This window comes from Carassius auratus, chromosome 3 (genome assembly GCF_003368295.1).
Source record: "Carassius auratus strain Wakin chromosome 3, ASM336829v1, whole genome shotgun sequence".
NCBI lineage: Eukaryota > Metazoa > Chordata > Actinopteri > Cypriniformes > Cyprinidae > Carassius > Carassius auratus.
Window position 1 is genome coordinate 13031149 of NC_039245.1, and position 19796 is coordinate 13050944.

At 39.8% G+C, this 19796-nt stretch overlaps 1 protein-coding gene across 1 annotated transcript; it reads left to right on the forward strand.

Annotated features, from left to right (window-relative positions):
* Nucleotides 1-7915: 7915 nt before the first annotated feature.
* Nucleotides 7916-12639, forward strand: LOC113048611 (tripartite motif-containing protein 35-like). Its single transcript, XM_026210482.1, has 6 exons — nt 7916-8468; nt 8617-8712; nt 10405-10635; nt 10713-10735; nt 10804-10925; nt 11580-12639. The coding sequence occupies exons 1-6, from the start codon at nt 8076-8078 to the stop codon at nt 12086-12088; spliced, it is 1374 nt and encodes a 457-aa protein (XP_026066267.1). The 5' UTR covers nt 7916-8075; the 3' UTR covers nt 12089-12639.
* The last annotated feature ends 7157 nt before the right edge of the window (nt 12640-19796 follow it).

Sequence of the window (19796 nt, forward strand, 5' to 3'; positions counted from 1 at the left end):
TGAATTGATGAGCAACACTTCAGGAGGGGTAGCAGTCGGCTCCCAGCCCTCTGAATCAGGTGGGAACCAGGCCCTTTGTAAGTTATTAGGTAGCTGTCCTTCTGTCACTATTACTATGAGTGGGGTAGAGGTTCCCTGTTTATTGTACACTGGGTCGATGGTGACCACTATATCAGAGAATCAGAGAGGTTCTTTCTCCAACATTATGAGCCTTGGGGTAAAGAGAAGTTACTTGGTTGTGGGTGGCTACAGTTGCAGGCTGCAAATGGCTTAGATATACCTTATCTGGGTTATTTGGAGTTGGATTTTGTTGTTCTCGGGAAGAAAATCCAGAATAAGGGGGTACTTGTGGTGAAAGACCTGTCCCACTCTTCTTTGCCGGATGGGTTACCGGGGTTGTTGGGCATGAACGTTATTCAGGAGTGCTATAGGGAGTTGTTTAGTCAACATGGACCTACGCTTTTTGACCTTCCAACAGTGAAAGAGACTCCTGCATGGCTTTCTGCCCTGCAGTATTGTAAGAAAAATGAAACTGATGCTGATGAGACTACTGAACGATTGGCTAGGGTTGGGGGCAGAGAAACTGTGCGAATCCCTGCCAATTCATTGCGATTTTTCCTTGCCTGTAGGCCCTTCACCTGTGTTGCTGTTTGAGCCTTTGGGGAAAGAGGTTTCGCTCCCTGCTGGCCTTTTGGCCTCTGTATCGCTGGTACCAATAGTCCGAGGGTTGGCCTTTGTACCTATAGTTAATGTAGGGGAACAGGATGCCTTACTGCAGCCTCATGTTGCGGCGGGAACATTGTGTAAAGTCGAGACCATTTCACAGTCAGAGGGGTGTGATGTTGTTGTACCATCAGAGGAACCATTCTTTCACCACTACCATCGCAGGCAGTTGAAGTAGATAAAATGGAGGAGGCAATCCAAAAGATCGATTTGTCTCAGTTGCCTCAGGATGAGCAGGCTCAAGTTAAGTCCCTTTTGTATGCATATAGATCTGTTTTTTCGGCTCATGAGGGTGACCTGGGCTGTACTAAGCTCATTACCCATGAGATTCCTCTGCTTGATACTGACCCAATACGACAAAGGTATCGACGTTTGCCCCCTTCAGACTATGAGGCAGTTAAGCAGCATATTTACCAATTACTGCAGAGTCAGGTGATCAGAGAGAGTTCTAGTCCCTATGCCTCTCCGATTGTAGTCGTGAGGAAAAAGGATGGTCAGATTCGTCTTTGCATTGATTATAGGCAGTTGAATAGTAAGACACGGAAGGATGCTTTTCCTCTGCCCCGGATCGAGGAGTCCCTGGATGCCCTGTGTGGAGCCCAGTGGTTTTCCACATTGGACCTTGCCAGTGGCTACAACCAGGTTCCGGTGGCAGAGGGAGATAAGTGTAAGACCGCCTTTTGCACACCCTTTGGGTTATTTGAGTTTAATCGAATGCCCTTTGGGTTGTGCAATGCACCTAGTACCTTTCAACGGCTTATGGAGCGCATGTTCGGTGACCAAAGGTTCCAGACGTTGTTGCTTTATTTAGACGACATTACCGTTTTCTCATCTACCATTGCACAGCACTTGGAGAGGTTGGAAATGGTCTTCGTCCGACTTCAGCAAGAGGGACTTAAAGCCAAGTTAGAAAATTGCTGCTTTTTCTGGCAAGAAGTGGGCTACCTGGGGCATCTAGTGTCTAAGGATGGGGTGTCTACTGATCCTGCTAAGATCAGCACAGTTGCAGAGTGGAAGCATCCCACCAATGTGACTGAGCTGCGGTCGTTTTTAGGGTTCGCAAGTTATTATAGGCGTTTTGTCGAGGGATTTGCCCAGTTGGGTTCCCCGTTACATCGGCTAGTTGCAAGCTCGGTAGGGACGAAGAAGAGGGGTTCGGGGAAGTCAATTGAAAGCTGTTGGACTGAGGAGTGTGAGCAGGGGTTTCAGACTTTGAAGCAGCGATTGGTGTCTGCTCCTGTTTTGGCGTATGCAGATTTCTCTCTCCCATTTGTGTTGGATATTGATGCTAGCCACTCTGGGTTAGGGGCTGTTCTTGGGCAGGAGAGGGATGGTAAGGTGAGGCCAGTGGCATATGCTAGCAGGGGTCTCAGACCCACCGAAAGGAATATGCAAAATTACAGCTCCATGAAATTAGAGCTATTTGGCATTAAAATGTGCTCTAACTGAAAAGTTCAGGGATTATCTTTTAGGGCAGAAGTGCTTTGTTTATGCAGATAATAATCCCTTGAGCTATTTGAAGACGGCCAAACTCGGTGCTTTGGAGCAACGCTGGGCTTCCCAGCTAGCCGCGTTTGACTTTGATATTCGTTATCGCCCTGGCCGTGCCAACGGTCTAAGCAGGACACGGTTACACCTTCTCCACAGCAAGAGTGTGGAACTGCTCTGCCGGCCACTCTGGTAGAATTGCTGGACAAGGGGAGGCCTGTACAAGCAGTACAGAGCGCAATTTCTGCTTTTTCTACGACATCGAAAGCAGATTTACTACGGTCACAGGAGCAGGATGCAGTCATTGGTCCAGCTCTTGGGTTTTTTTCTTCTAAAGTGTATCCAACGAAGGGACAACGTCAGTCTATGTCCAAAGGATGTTTGGAATTACTCCGTCAGTGGAGCCGGTTGTTCCAACGAGATGGCTCGCTGTATCGTCATTTAAAACTACCTGATGGGGGAGAGGAGGTGGACCAGTTAGTGCTGCCGGAGCTTTTTCAGCGAGAGGTTTTTCAGTTATTGCATAGTGCTCATGGCCATCAAGGTAGGGAGCGTACCTATGAGCTGATACGCAGACCAATTCAGACCAAGGTCGGAGTTTTGAGGGTGCAGTGGTCTCCCAGCTCTGTCAGTTGTATGGAGTTAAGAAGACTCACACTGTCCCATATCACCCTCAGGGAAATGGGCAGTGTGAGCGATTCAATCGAACTCTTCATGACTTACTTCGTACACTGTCCTCAGAGCAGAAAAGGTCATGGACTTATCATATAGCACAGGTATGTTTTGCATATAATACAACTCCTCACCAGACCACAGGTGAGTCACCATATTTTTTGATGTTCAGCCAGGCCCCCAGACTTCCAGTTGATTTTCTGCTTTCAGCAGTGGATGAACCTGCCAGTGGACTGGTGAAAGACTGGGTGATGGAGCATAGGGAGAGACTTAAAACAACTTATACGAGAGTAAGGTCTCGGCTGGACAGAGCTGCTGAGCTTTGTAAAAAGCGCCATGATCAGGGAGGAAAGCATTCGGTGCTGCAGGTGGGTCAAGAAGTTTATCTGCGGGATTATGGTGTCCGTGGTCGTAATAAAATACAAAATCATTGGTCCAGCATTGTTCACAAAGTAGTTAGAGCTCCTAGGGGTGATGGTGGGGTATACACTATAGCACAGGTAGATAACCCTTCCTTGGTAAAACAGGTGCACAGGTCTCACTTAAAGTTAGTACCACACATAGCATGCTCTGACCACATGGCTGATCCAGGGTTAGGGTTGTCAAATGACAACTTGGATGCGTTTTTAGCCTCCCCAATGGCAAGGGAAGAGTGGGATGTAGCTCTTATAGAGGTAACCCCTGCTGCCTTCAGTCCAGCCGAAGTGGATCTACCACTGGAGCCCGAGAGGGTTGTAGAAAGTCCTGTTGAGAGGGGGATTGAAGGCCCTATGTTGATTGCTAATCCCCCAATTCAAATAAGGGAAGTGAGTCGACGTCAAACCACTCGGGCTACTGCTGGGAAACATTCTAACCTTTACCATCTACCAAAGGCCATCGCAACGGTTCAAAATATCATTTGGATCGAGGGCCTGTAAATGCTCCATTTCAACCTAGTCAGTCTCAGGATTGCCCTTTCCGTCCATGGTTGTAGATTGGATCATCGGGACGATGATCGAAAAGCCAGGGGTAGAATGTAATGGGGTGACCCTTTAAGGTGGGTGGAGCCGGGCGGAAGCTCTCGGCCCCTTTAAAAACGCGGAGATTTACTTTTATTTCCGTTTTCCCTCTGGCATGGTATGCAGGTGGCGTCATTGTCTCGCAGAAAAAAAAGGCTACCTAATATGCGTTAAGCATTGAGCGAGATAGTAGGCTGCATAAGTGGGAAATTCACTTCTTTTGACTCTTGCCGTGGGCCTGTGAATGTCTAACTAAACATTAAGTGTGATCAAGGCTGTATTTGCGGCTGTTCTTACCGATCGTACCGTGGGCCAGTTAATTGCGCTGCAGATATATGCCCGCTGTTGTTTTGGTGCTGTGTGGCGGCTTGTTACGGCAACCAGTGGTGTTGTGCTGTGGAGACTGGAGAAGCTGTGCGCTCAAGTCCCGCTGATTGCTGTGATAGACGCACACGGTTATGTGCGCAAGGTTTTATGTGAGCGTGTGTTGATACAAGCGTGTGTTTGAGTGAGCTTGGTGCAAAGGTGTGTGTGTGTGTGTGTGTGTGTGTGTATGTATGTGTGTGTGTGCGTGTATGTACATTGAGATTATCTGGTATGGATTAATTTCGTTACCTTGGTCGATTTAATAGTTTTTCTTGAATCTGATACTTTTGTTATAATTTGACTTCATTGTATTTTTCTTTTGATTTAATGTTGCTTGTGAATTGTGTTTTTGAGATCTTATTTGTCAATTCCTTGTACCATCAAGGACTACCATTGGGACTGGGAGGATTTATTTGATTTATTTTGTTTGCTTATTGTGTGGATTGTGGTTTTGGTTATATAATTGCATGATGGTGTGATTTGAGGTTGGTTGAATTTAATTTTCTTTTCTCATTCCCAAATGTTAACTTATCCCATGGGATATTGATATTGACTGTCGTGTCCAAGATCCGATTTACAGGTGACCGCTGTATAACATCAGTATTTATTTATTAATTTTTTGTGTGAATGTAACTGTACTTTTGCATTGTTCTCTCAACTGGTGTGATTTTATAATATTCTCTTACCTCCGAGCATCAAATAAAGATTGTACACATCTCTGCTTGTCCTTGCCATTTGTTTGGAAACCCTGTGGTTGGGAGCGTGTATAAAATACGTTTACCCCTTAGGTGGCATCGGCCGCAGCTCACATCAGCAAAAAGTAGCTGTAGCCTTTATTAGGGGGAAAATAGTTGTTAAAAAACAGCGGGAAGGTCGCGGGTCGGCAGACTAGAATTCGCTTCAAACCAGGCGGCAAGGAAGTCGACCGGAAGTTGAAGTTAGCCGGGTGCCGCAATCTTGTAGCAGAACTTCACTTGCGTTAGCATTCCCATTGACTCCCATTCATTTTGGCGTCACTTTGACAGCGAATAACTTTACATCTGAGGCGTGTAAAGACTCCGTTTGTCCATTATTTATTTCTAAAGATACACGACAATGTATAAAGGGCTCCATTACCTTCTATGTTACATTATGGTCCCGTAGAAACAGTTTTTTGTAAAAATAGGCTAACGATTGCGTCATAACCACACGACTCTGTCGCATTACCGTACAGACAGAAGAAGCTCGCAGGCAATTCACTTAATATGGCATTTTAAAATACTATACAAAATAATTAATCAGAATACTTACTCCTGCTCACTCACGACAAAGAACTCCCCGCTCAAGCTCGCCGTCCCTGCAAGATTAACGATGGCAGTTTGCACGCACAGCTACTAGAAGATTTACATCTGTCAGACAGGTTGCTGATGTCGTCAAGCTTAGTTTGAGTCTGCGCGTCAGAAACGGAAGTGCTAAAAAATGCTAAAAACGGGCTTCACTTGTCTCAATTGAGTTCCAATGGGGTCGCTGTGTCCATTTATTTTACTGTCTATTCGTCAAACACATAAATGCACAAAAGCACAATTCGCGTAACGCGCCAATCGCGTCTTCTCGCGAGACCTCCAGACGCGCGTAAATGCGCCTTTGCATTGACTTAGAGCCGTTTCATAGTCAACGCATCTGTACGCATACGCGTCCCGAGGCTACACATCATTACGCTTCGGCCGCCATTATGCGTCGGTGCATAGCCAAATGTGTCGTCCTAGTTTTTGATACGCGACGCGCCGATGCACGCAATACTATGCGTTGTCGGTTGGGGCAACATTGCAAGTATTGTAAATTAATTCAAGTATATTGTGTTTACAGAAGAAGAAGGTTTGAATACAATGGCGGGCGAAGAGGAAAAATTATGCAAACTTATATGTATTCATCCACATTTATACGACATCCTAAAATACTGGAAATGTCTCTCCTCGTCCAGGCTTTGCATTGGAAGCACCAGAGACACAAACTCCCCATCCAGATCTTTTTTTTTATTTAAAGAGCGAGCATACCACCGTCTATCTCTGCATTGCCTTTGTTGCCGCCAATGTAAAATCAGCAACAGAATACAGGCCTCTTCAGTTGCCATTGTGATCTGAATATCACGCGACCCGACTCTATTAATATCACCCGACCCTACTACCCCCTGTTGCATGAGCGGTGTATTGCAAACACACATCACCCGTGACGCTTCCCTTATGAAAATTAACCATGGTTTTACTACAAATAAAACCAAAAAACCATGGTTACTATAGTTAAACCATGGTAACCACAAATTAACCATGGTTTTGCTAAATTAACCATAGTTTAACCATGGCATTTGTAGTAAATCTGTGGTTATACAAATGGTAGTCAACACGCCAAAAAACCATGGGTTACTACAGTTTTACTATAATAAAACCATGGTTATTTTCCGTAAGGGTTGCGTCCACTGTTTAGACTATGAAAGGGAGCGCGTCGCTCGCGTTGCTTGCTCGCGTTTCTCGCGTTGACTATGTAACGGCCCTTAACATTGAAATCATTCGCGTCAGACGCTCTATTCGCATTTGGTGTGAACACAGCATTACAACTCTGAGTGAACCGCTTCAGACGCTCAGCGTGTGTGTCAGGGAACTGAACGAATCATTCAAACTGATTCATGAACCAATTCACTCGTTTGCCAACTGGTTTGACCAAGCCAAAGTAGACGTCGTGTTTGGAATAAACTGAAGCATTTATAACATTTATTGCATTAAGATAAAGTAATGAGAGGAGCGTAATGATAAAGATAAAGTAATGAGAGTAAAGTACTTCGAGGAACGAAGTAAAAGTACAGATTTTTCCCCAAAATTCTGAAAAAGTACCCATCTTAAAAATTTACTCCAAAAGTATTAGTTACCCAAAAAAATTACTCAAGTAAATGTAACGAAGTAAATGTAACTCTTTACTACCCACCTTCAAGAGTGTTGATAATGAAAGAAACATTTACTAATAGATCAGTGATTCTCAACTGCTGGATCACAAGTTAATGGTGGATTATTGGATACGGAGACATTGAAACCACTTAAATGTTCACTTTCAAACTATCATGTTAATTCTTTTGTAATTTGTTGAACAGTTCATGTGATACTAATGCACTGGTATTTAGGTGGTTTCTTTGCTTGGCTCATAAAAATGTTAATATACAAGTACTTAGTATAATTTAGTTAATCTCCATGTGTACCTGAAGAAGATAGCGTCATCATTATTCTTCCAGAATATTCTTCTTTCTTTTTTTTTTAGAAATAGAAACCAGACACTAATTAGACTAATAAACAAAACAATTGACAAAACTTATTAAGGCTGCTTGATTATGGCTGAAATCATAATAATCATATGCTGGTCAATATTAAAGGGGTGGTTGATTGTTGCTAAAGTGTCACGAGTCTTCTTTTTTTAAATCAATATTTGTGTCATTGTTTTACAGCATTATATTTGAGAGTTGCAGAGCAAGTTAATTTGTAATGCATTCTGTTAAAATTTACCCTGAAGAATTCCTGATGTTGTTCTTTGACCTGTTAACACACCCAAAGGTGATCATAAACTCCTCCCTTACAACACTTACCAGGAAGAGACTGACTTATTTCTGTCATACAGACTCGCTTCTCTCTCAGCAAAAGCATAAAGAATCAATGGAAAAAGGAGGAGAAACTCTTTAAAGAAGGATTTCTGAGAAGTGTGTTTGGGAACAGACAGCAGATCTTTGTGATTCTCATGATTCATCATTTTTTAAACCGTCTTTCAGAAAGTGAAAGTAAAGTTTAGATCGCTGGAGCTCAAAGAGTGAAAATGGATTCACTGTCTATTGATTTTTCTTGTCCTGTATGCTGTGAAATCTTCAAGGCTCCTGTTATTTTATCATGTAGTCACAGTGTCTGTAAAGAGTGTCTTCAACAGTTCTGGAGAATCAAGGGAACTCAGGAGTGTCCTGTCTGCAGGAGAAGATCCTCAAATAATCATCCTCCTATTAATCTTTCGTTACAAAACGTGTGTGAGTCGTTCCTGAAGGAAAGAAAAGAGAGGCATTCATCAAGATCTGGGGAAGTCTGTAATTTACATGGTAACAAACTGGAGCTCTTCTGTCTGGAGGACAAACAGCCGGTGTGTTTAGTGTGCAGAGATTCACAACAACACGACAATCACAAATTCAGACCCATCAGTGAAGTGGTTCCATCATACAAGGTAAGACAGATTTATATTGTGGGTTAAAACTCATAGAAACTGAGTAACATGCAATACAACTTTCTCTATCATTTTGCTCATACAGTAACACATATGATTATATTACAGAAATCTCTGGTGTCTTATAGATTTTGTCTTTAAATTATAGGAGGAGCTCAATACAGCAATGAAGTCTTTACAAGAGAAACTAAAACACAATGAAAATATAAAAGAAGAGTTTGAGAAAACAGTCCAACACATCAAGGTGAGGACTGATTCTTTTGACACTGATAGCTGAATTGATTTGTCCAACGTAATTACACATTTGACGAAGATCAAGCATTGACACTCACATATGATTATTGCTCATATTGATATATGATCAATGCGCTCACTTTCCGCAGTTTCATTTTAGATAATTACTTCAGGCGAACTAAGACAATCTTTTCGGTAGAACAATTTCTCGCTGCTTAAAGGTAATGTAGGTGATTTCAGAGAGGCTGGTTGTAGCAAGCTAGCTTTGAAAGCATAAGATCCCACTTTCCCTGCATAACTGTTCTCCAGAGCCATGCCTCTTTCTTTGAACATGCATCGGCAGACCAGAGGCTAGAACAGAGCTGCTGGAGGATTGGATGCAACGCTGTCAGATGACCTCACTTCTCATTCACCAGTGAGAAAACATTACAGTAAAAAGTGCAGAATATTACAATTATAACACTTTCTATTCCTGCTCGTGTCTTCAAAAGCAAAACAGAAAGCACTGATCATGTATCATGTTTGTGAGAACAAGTTGCACAGAGTTATGCAAATATGTACAGGTATGTTGACAGGCAGGCAGGACAGCCTATCATAGCACTCGGACCGAGGAATATGATTGGATGAACAATTTATGGTCCTATGCCTTCCACAGATGATATAGATACATATGCCCTGTCCTGGGACAAAAAGACACTGAATCGTTAAACAATGCTGGTAATCTTGGAATTTGTGACCATAGTTATATAACTACACTCTAAAAAACTGCTGGGTTGAAAACAACCCAATTTGGGTTATTTTAAGCCAACATGTTGGGTTATCATGTCTTAACTCATGCTCTGTGTTTTTTTCATGGTTTAAAACTACTACATTGCTAGTCTAAATTGAACCCAAATTAAGCTAGGCATTAAATCTTGTTCAATTTAAAATCACTTTTACTCACAAATAATAAGTATCGAAGGTAAATATTTATTAAAAAGAAAAGAAAACAGTCAAAAAGTAACATGTACGAAGAAATGCAGAAAAGTATGGCATTAACAGCTACAGAGTTCATAAATAAAGCATTGCACATCTGTTGAATATAACTTTTAAGATCAAATCTGACTTTGGAAAATTTTATATATTGTATAAAAATATATACGAAATCACTATTATACAATAACTGTACAATTAGTTAAGTTCTTAAACTATTCTGACATGACAGTACACAAATAAGCCACAACATTAACACTGATATTATAACATTTAACATACGTGTGTGTGTGTGTGTGTGTGTGTGTGTGTGTGTGAAAGAATGTGAGCATGTGTATGGATGACAGAGTGTAAACTCTTCTACTAAACCACACAGAACAAGCATTTAACATTGTTTTTACAAATTATACACTTACAGTTTGTTTCATAGTCCATGAATACAGATCATGCATCACGGTCAATTTTCATGATCTCTTTAGCATAACTGAAGTCGTCATGAAGAAGCCCCATCAGCACAGTATATGTCATCTTTACATCATCCAGGGCAGCGTCCTCCTTTAAAACCACTGCTGTATCAGATCAGGGGAAAGGATATTCCCTTCTTTGCTACAGTACTAGTACTTCAGAAAGTTAAAACTGTAGTTAACTATCCCATATTTATCCACTCACTCATTCATGCTGCTTCAGTTGAGTCTCTGAGACGATTGAAGTGAATGTGATTTGATTTCAGTCTCAAGCTGATCACACGGAGCGTCAGATTAAACAGCAGTTTGAGACGCTTCATCAGTTTCTCAGAGATGAAGAAGAAGCTACAATCACTGCACTGAGAGAGGAAGAGGAGCAGAAGAAACAGATGATGAAGGAGAAGCTGGAGGAGATCAACACACACATCTCAGCTCTTTCACACACAATCAAAGACATGGAGGAGATGATGAACGCCAGTGACGCCTGCTTTCTGAAGGTCTGATTTCAGATCATACACTGATTGATTGATTGATTGATCAGTTGTTGATGATCAATGGTGTGTTTGTTCTGCAGAAGTTCCCAGTCTCGATGGAAAGGTGAGTGATCTTCTCTCTCTGCTTCTGATCCAAAGCCACTTCAGTTCTGATCCTGAATGTTCTTCCAGAGTCCAGATCTCATCACAGCCGGATCCACAGACTCCTTCTGGAGCTCTGATTCATGTGCCGCGATACTTGGGAAACCTGCTCTTCAGAGTCTGGAAGAAGATGCAGGACATCGTCCAGAACAGTGAGTCTGGAGAAGATCTGAATCATGTGACACTGAAGACTGGAGTAATGATGCTGAAAATACAGCTGCGCATCACAGGAATAAATTACACTTTAAAACATATCCACATAGAAAACAGTTATATAAAATGTAAATTTCACAATATCACTGTTTTACTTTATTTTGCATCAAATAACTGCAGCCTTAGTGAGCAGAAGAGACACTGAAACATTTAAAAATCATAATGTTTCCAAACTTTTGACAAGTATTTTTTTACACCATTCATACATATTTAGGAATTTGTTGTTAATTCTTTAATATTTATTTATAGTAAGTGCTGAATATTTCAAGAATATTTCACAATATTAATATGACAGATTATTAATTACTAAGTCAAACACAACAGACAGTAACTAACTGTTTAAAACACACACACACACACACACACACACAAATTAAGACCCAGTTTATGAACAAGATACTTAGTTTCATACACTGGATTTTTACAGTTTCAGTGTTTAATCTGAACAGATCTGATTCATCGATCTTTTTTAAACTTTTCCAATATCAGTTTCTCTTGATGGACACAGATGTTTGAATCACACATAGTGTTTGTGTCTCTTGATCATTATATGAACATCAGAATAAGATCATCTGTTGATTGTGTCTCATCAGCTCCTGTGATTCTGGATCCAAACACGGCTCATCCACGTCTCCTTCTGTCTGATGATCTGACCAGTGTGAGAAACAGGGGGAAAAAACAACCTCTTCCTGATAATCCAGAGAGATTCGACGAGTATGCCTGTGTCCTGGGTTCAGAGGGGTTTAACTCAGGAGCACACTGCTGGGATGTGGAGGTTAAAGAGAGTCTGTGCTGGAGTATTGGAGTAACTACAGCATCAAACCAGAGGAAGGGATGTGGTTTCTATAACACTGATGTCTGGAGTGTGCAGTATCATGAATCTCCGTTTAACTCACCAATCACAAAGTTTGGTTTTCTTGTTAAACAGAGGCTGGACAGTGTGAGAGTGAATCTGGACTATGACAGAGGAACAGTGTCATTCTCTGATCCTGTAACTAACACACATCTACACACATTCACGAACACCTTCACTAAAACAGTCTTCCCATTCTTTAATTTTTGGGCCAACTCTCTGAAGATCTTACCACTCAGCAGTCAGTAATTGTTACACCTGTAGATCTGGATCTTCCTGCTTTCATCAAGTTTCCAATATTTCCTCCATATCACATTAAGAGTGCTGTTGATCTGAATATCTGTCTGTATGACTGATCTCAGCTCTACAGACACACTCACACTGACACACTGCTGTTATACAACAATAGTTAAAAAGAGTTTATTAGATCTGTCTGCTGAGGTGAAGTTAATATCAAGTCACTTCATTTCAGTCACAGTATATCCAGATATCTTCAGCGTTCAGACACAGAAAACATGGAAACATCAGGGAATATTAAAACTATGATCTTCTATGAATTTTTTTTTTGTAGTTTTTCTGTTTTGTTTTGTTTTTTCATTGTGAAAATTTCTTGGTTGTCAGACTTTCTGTTGTTGGTTCAAATGTTCAGAGCAGAAAAATTGTACCAACCTAAAAACTAGTGTTTAAATGTGTATAATTAAAGATCAAATCCAGTAAAAAATGACTTTTCTTCACACAGCTGTGTATGTGAGTGTATTTATTTTCATCAAGGTTAGCTCAGTTCAGGTCAGTTTTGGTTGAAAATGTTCTTGTTTACTTATTTAAATGTGAATATTAATGTAGAGCAGTGCTACTTTAGTATAGTAGTTGTGTTATAGTTGTTGTTTTTTATACACTATAAATCTATAGCTATCTCTCTCTCTATATGTATATTACATTAATTGAAAGATTTAGTCATTTTGTTTTAAATTGTATAAAAAAAATGTTGTCTTGGCAACTAGCTAAAACAAAAATGTTATTTATAAATGTTATATGTAATTTTAGTTAATTAAATTTTATATCACGCTTTTATTACACTTCTTAGCTAACCATAATAACTCAGACTTAGATTAGCTGTTTTTAATGCTATAATTAGAAAAAAAAATGTTCACATATTACATTACATTTAATTTACATTTGTGTTAACATTTTTGTGATTTCTTTCTTTTTTTTTCTTTTTTTTCATCAAAAGTAACTCTGTTTCTGGTCTCCATTGACTTCCACAGTATGTAGAGAAGATGCGCAAATCCACTTCATTTTCAGCGTTTTTTGGCGCATCTTCTCAGTTAACAACAGCTCTGTGTAGTAACAGCTGCTCTATGTGAAATCAGGCACCTGATGGAATTAACCGCTGATTAGAGAACCGGCTTTACTGATGAGATGCGCATTAACGATCGGCCGATCGTGATCGGAGCACCCCTAATTATGAGTTTTCATGACATTAGTCTTATTTCAGAACGTCCAAACCTTTGACTGCTGGTGTATATTTCACTCATGAAGACTGAGTTGTAGTAAGTGATAGTGTGAGTCGTGTTGAGTCTCCGCTCCTCTCTCGGGGAAACGGCTGGATGTGAGGAACAGACAGAGGAAAGATCCGGATGTCTGATGGAGAGCAGGGTGACGGAGGTGGAGAGTTGTCTGGAAGGAGCAGAGGGACGTTAAGCAAGCAGTCGCTTTGAGTGATGGGCGGCAGGAAGTGTGGGCGTCGGTCTCTCTGTGTTTGCCCCGCCCCCTCACACAAAGAATCCGCCCAGTAGCCACACCCACTCGAGCTGTTCCGGTGTCTCTTGTTATCTGTTACTTCTAAACTCTGCATCCACAGACTGAGGTCTGACGCCTCGTTCTTTACTTGTTTCTTTTTCTTTTTTCTCATCACCTTTGGTGTCTGTTCCCCCCAAACATCTTCAGACAAATACTCTTCCTTCTCAGTCCTGATTCCTGTGTCTCGGCCGCGGGTCCTCGCTGCAGCATTTAGCTGTTTGCTGTGATGCCTGTGCTGAACTTTGACCATTGGTGGCTCATTATTTATGGATATCTCATCTCTTTGATGGTTTGCATGTACAATTTTGGGCAGTGGCTTGTCTTGAATGTGTTTGAGTCCATGCAAGGCTGAATTTCGGTGAGGTCTGTCCATTAACGGGTCAGAACGATCAACAGACTGACCCGATGTGTTTAAGACTGAACGCAGGCGACGGTGGGGCGGTAAACTAGCAGACAGACCCCTCAGACCCAGCGTACGGAAGAGAGGAGCGGGTCGAAGGTCAACCCTGTGACGCTCTCCACAGTCCTCACTAGTTTTGGTGATTTCACTGGCGATGATCCTGAGTCCAGCAGAACTCTCTGGAGTTTTCTCCATGATGGAGTCTGGAGGAGGAGCAGAGATCAGTGTCTTTAGCTGTAAAAGACATCATTCACACTGCAGAGTAATACAGGTGTCACTCCTGTTTAATCATTCACAGTGACAAACTGACTCTACAACACAATTCAAGCCAACAAACTCATATATTACTTGTCCGGGCCAGGGTTTTTTATTTAATTAGAGTCCAGAGATCTTCAGTGAGGTGATAGGAGCTCCATGAAAATATTCAGAGAAATAGTGTGTGAAAGTAATGATAAAAAAATGAGTAACAATCAAATATAAAAAGAAGAAGTTTGGATTAAACATAAATGAATAAATGTTTAGGCATATTTATAATAATATTCTTTCGTAGTATAAAGTGGGTCTACAAAGATGAAACTATATAGATGTCTTTCTCTTACATCAGCATAAACATGTTTGGAAAAGAAAAGATTGAAAAGTCCCGGGTTAAATGGTTAGCAACATCCATAAACTATCATATAAAAACAGATTTATTATTTCGTCTTTTGATTATGAAAGAAGGAAAGTATTTCTTAGATTGACTTTAGTTGCAATTATGAAAAATCACTGGTATTTCAATGTATTTGGCAGATAGATCATGATGGTAATCGTTGATACCATCAGTGCATTAAATCATGGTGCACAGACTCTGTTATTATTGATACCTACTGCTCTGCTGATCTGGAGTCAAGTGCAGGTCATTCGATCTACCACCTGAGTTTACTTGCATTGTTGCTGCTGCAGTTTATGTACCTCCGGACGCTAATGCTAACGTGGCTATGAAAGAACTTTGTGCTGCTATTAGCAAACTACAAACCCTGCACCCGGATGGAGCCTTTATTGTTGCTGGGGACTTCATTCACTGCACTTTATGATCTGTTCTCCCTAAATCTCATCAAAATGTCTACAAGGGGACATAAAACACTGGATCACGTTTATACTAATGTGACCGATGCCTACAAAGTCACACCCCTCCCCCATCTGGGTCAGTCTTTGTTCCTGCTCCCCAAGTATACCCCGCGGTTATCAAATGTGTGAAACCTACAATAAGGACTGTTAAAATCTGTCTGGAAGGTGCAGACTCCACTCTTCAACATCAGTTCCAGCACACAGACTGGAGTGAGTTTGCTGCCCAGGCCACCACAAACTCTCAGATCAACATTGACAATTACACCAACTCTGTCCTGGAGCACATCAACAGATGTGTGAGCAGAGTGACCACACTCAAAAAAATCAGAAGCCCTGGATGAAGAGAGAGGTTTGCCTCCTGCTCAAAGCAAGAGATGCATCCTCCAGGTCTGGAGACCGGGAGGCTTATCCCCTCCAAGCTGTTCTCCAAGCTCAGCCATCACCCATCTGCACCTGGATTCTAGATTTTCTGATTGTGGTGAGTGGGGCGGGGCCGAGAGGCGTGGGAACGAGGAGTGAGGCCAGGTGTAGTGATTGGAGATGAGCTGCACCTGCGCCCCACCACCTGTCTCGAGTCCCACGTAGGAGATGGAAGGATATAAAACTGGAGCGACGACCGTGAAGGACGAGAGAGGACCAGGCCTGGGACATTATTTTATGTTTTGGTTTTTATTTGCGTGCACCAGTCATCCGCGAGGGGCTGGTGCGCTGTTTTGTGTTTATTTTTGTCATTAAAGTTTCGTTTTGATTGTGCGTCGGTTCCCGCCTCCTTCTTCTGGATGAATATGGAGTTTTTATCATTACAGAGAACATTTATCAGAAGCGCTGTCTGGGCAGGGCAAGAAACATCATCAAGGATGCCTCTCACCCTAACCATGGACTCTTCACCCTCCTTCCATCCGGCAGGCGTTACAGGAGCCTACGCTCTCGAACTAGTAGACTCAGGAAGAGCTTCTTCCCCGAGGCTGTGACACTCCTGAACACCACACCACCAATCTAACCTGCACCTGCTCTTTTACTGCACTGGTCACAGTACTTTACATTCATGTATTGCACTATTCATATTTTGCACAGACTGCACATGGTTAAAGCTATTACACTATAAACTGTCTAAAGTTGTTACTGTACAAGCACAGTAAAATATCATTTCACTACTGTTAGTGATACTTTTGCAATACTTTTGCACACTCATCCAACTGTATTTATTACCACTGTTCTCACGTTCCTGCTATTCATAATGTATATATACACCTACATTGGTGTCATATTTATATTCTGTATATACTCTGCTCAATACTGTATATAGCAACTCCACTGTACATTCTGTATATCATAGCTTTACTTACTCTACACTTATGTATATAAAACACTATATTCTTGCACTTCTGTTTAGATGCTAACTGCATTTCATTAGCTCTGTACTTGTACTCTGCATAATAACAATAAAGTTGAATCTAATCTAAAGAAACTATACTGTAGAAACAATGCCATATGAATTTGGAAATCCATGGTTTAACTTAAAGTAAACATGGTCTTAGTGTGTGATTTCAGTAAAGTCGAATTATTTTTGAAGCAACATCATCAATAATGTCAAGAATAAAGCAGATGGAAACACTAAACAGAGAGACACATCAAGATACTGTATGAGAAAGAGATGAAGAGAGAAACTGTTAGGACGCTCAGTTTAGAGGAAGAGAGAGTGAATGAGAAACAAACATCTACCTGATGATGAAGAGGTCAGATTTACTCACAGATCAACATGAAGAGACACTTACAGTCTGACGCTTCATCTCTCATCAGACACACTCAGTATCTGTTGCCATGGAGTCCGGAGAGACCAATCAGCATCTCTCTCTTTCAGTCTCTCTCTCTCAGTCTCTCTCTCTCAATCTTTCTCTCGGTCTCTCTCTCACTGACTCTCTCTCTCTCTCTCTCTCTTTCATGTGATGCACTTCTGAATCATGCCTCTTTCTCTTTTTTATATCTGTCTGTCCATCAATTATGAATCAGATGCAGGACAGAAGCTCTGACCAACACACTCAAAATCCTTCATGATTCCTGCCTGACGTCCACATGATCTCACACAGTGACTGACCACAAGATTTGCTTTTTATTACTTACTAAAATATTAGTATATTATATTATTTTAAATTAATTTACATTTTTCTTTATCAGCAAACAGAGTAGAGGACAAACAGGCAATTGATAAAAAACAGTCACTGATTTTTGTGATGTTTACTTAATTTTATTTTTATTACGATTTTACTTTATTTGGTTATTTTCAATATTGTTCTGTTTATTTTATAATTATTTTATTTTTTGTTTATTTCCTTATTATTTTATACCATTAGGAAACAGATTAGTGATTTTATTTTATTTCATTTCATTTTATTTTACTTTAGCATATTTTAATTTATTTTATTTTAAATCATCATATTTTATTTTAAATCATCATATTTTATTTTATGTTTATTTTACATTTATTTTATTTTACTTTATCATATTTAATTTTATTTTAATTTATCATGGTTTATTTAACTTTATTTTATTTAACTTTACCAGGTTTTATTTTATTTTCTTATATTTTATTTTAATTTATCATATTTTATTTCATTTTATTTTATTATGGTTTATTTAACTGTATCATGTTTTATTTTATTTCATTTTTTATTGTAAATTTATTTTATTTTATTATATCATGGTTTATTTTATTTTATTGTATTCAGCAGACCCACTCTACAGGTAGTAGTGCAGTTGTAGTTGCAGTTTGTCTCCGTGTCGCGGCGTGTCGCTGTGTCGCACCAGCTGCTGCTGCTGCTCGTCGGAGGAAAAGTGAAGGACTCCAGAGCTCACGGTAGTTTATTCTGTGTCTCATAACTATCATAAACATATGAAACAACACCGAAGCTTTAGAAATCCGCTGTGTACATGTGTTCATACAAGCCCCAGAATGAACATAAACATACGAGTAACGCATCAGAAACTGAAAGTCACGTGGAGCATGAAAACCTCACAGATTTACACACAACCACTGTCAAAACACGAGTATAAACCTGTTTTTACACAGTCTATGGTATAAACACGTGATCCTATAGAGACTATGCGCTATTAAAACAGATTAGTAGTGCGTAATATTTAGTAGCGCCACAAAAATATGTTGTAGTTTTAAAATATATATATTTTAAAATAAACGTATTACTATTATGAAAGGAAATAATAGTTTAATTATAGTAATAATTGTGTTAATATCTTTAATAGTACATATATAGCGAGTGAATGTTTACAATTAAAACATTATATTGGAAATATAAATATAAAAAGGTCTTAGTAATATATATATATATATATATATATATATATATATATATATATATATATATATATATATATATATATATATATATATATGGTATATATGGTATATATATGGTAAGCAAAGTAATGTAAGTGATAACTCCTCTACACTGACACGTTTTCTCATAATAAAGTGAGGTATGGACACTGATAAATGGTTAAAAAGGCTACTAAATATTTTCCTTTTCACTATTGCTGTGAGACATAAACTGTTTATGTTAACAGCAAGGATGAATTTAGTCTTAAACCGATTTTCAAGTTTAGGATTTAGGAAGGTATTTTGAACCATTTGACTTGCCGTACATCCAGTCGCGCTTCTTGCGAACGCTAGTTCTGACCATAGACAGTAAAAGGTTCTGGTCGTACGTATGGTAACCATATTTTTTTACAGTCTATGATGGTAACCTTTCTTTTACTGTCTATGATGGTAACACGGCAACTACGCAAGAATTGTAGAATGTTTCCGTAACTACACCGGCCCATGCTCTGTTGGTGCCCTAGACAAGATTTTAGATTTCCACCCCCACCCCCCCCCCCCCCCACATAAAAATGGAAAATAGAAATCTGAGGTATTTTATGAGTGAATCTGTTAAAATATTGAAGAGACATGCAACCCACAGCTGTGCCTTCAGTGACAAGCACAAAGAGAAATATGATCAATATGAAATGCCTTTTTTCACATTTTTTTTAACTAATTTATTAATTTATTTATTTTTTAGAAATGATACTTTAAGAGCTCATACATTTCAAAACTATTTTAACTGCATGCGCCAGTCATAATTAAGTCTTATGCATTATGATGATGTGTTATTATTACATCATGACGCAGAAAGTGTTTAAATTACTGCAACATGTTGTCAAATCTTTTGATTTTTAGTTTTATCCTAACATTATTTCAATCAGTCGGATGATCGATCAGTACTAAAATTATCTTATATAATTATTTAACTTCAAAATACGTTGATTAATTATTTAACTGAACATTTGGGTGTAGGAGCGCACTTCCAACCAAAAACACCTATACTTGTCAATGAGTAGTATTTGTTATATAAGACTCAATATGCAATTAAATAACTTTTTTTAAAACGACATATTAAGATGTGCACAGGATGGTTGCACCACGTCATATTGAAGATGTTTTTAAGGTAGCAGGTGTGTTGTCAGGGGCGGATCTAGAAAAATATTGATGGGGTGGCGAGAAGGGGGCAGGAATTTTTGAGGGGTGGCAACATATGGCAGACGTATATATACTAAATTTAGTCACAGTTATCACAGTTTGATGATAAATATATGTGC

Bases quoted from the DNA above. Each gene is read 5' to 3' on its own strand.
- LOC113048611 (XM_026210482.1), top strand. From the start codon at position 8,076: ATGGATTCACTGTCTATTGATTTTTCTTGTCCTGTATGCTGTGAAATC. The intron at 8,469-8,616 runs GTAAGACAGATT...TTTAAATTATAG, and splicing joins AAGTGGTTCCATCATACAAG to GAGGAGCTCAATACAGCAAT. The intron at 10,636-10,712 runs GTCTGATTTCAG...TTTGTTCTGCAG, and splicing joins GTGACGCCTGCTTTCTGAAG to AAGTTCCCAGTCTCGATGGA.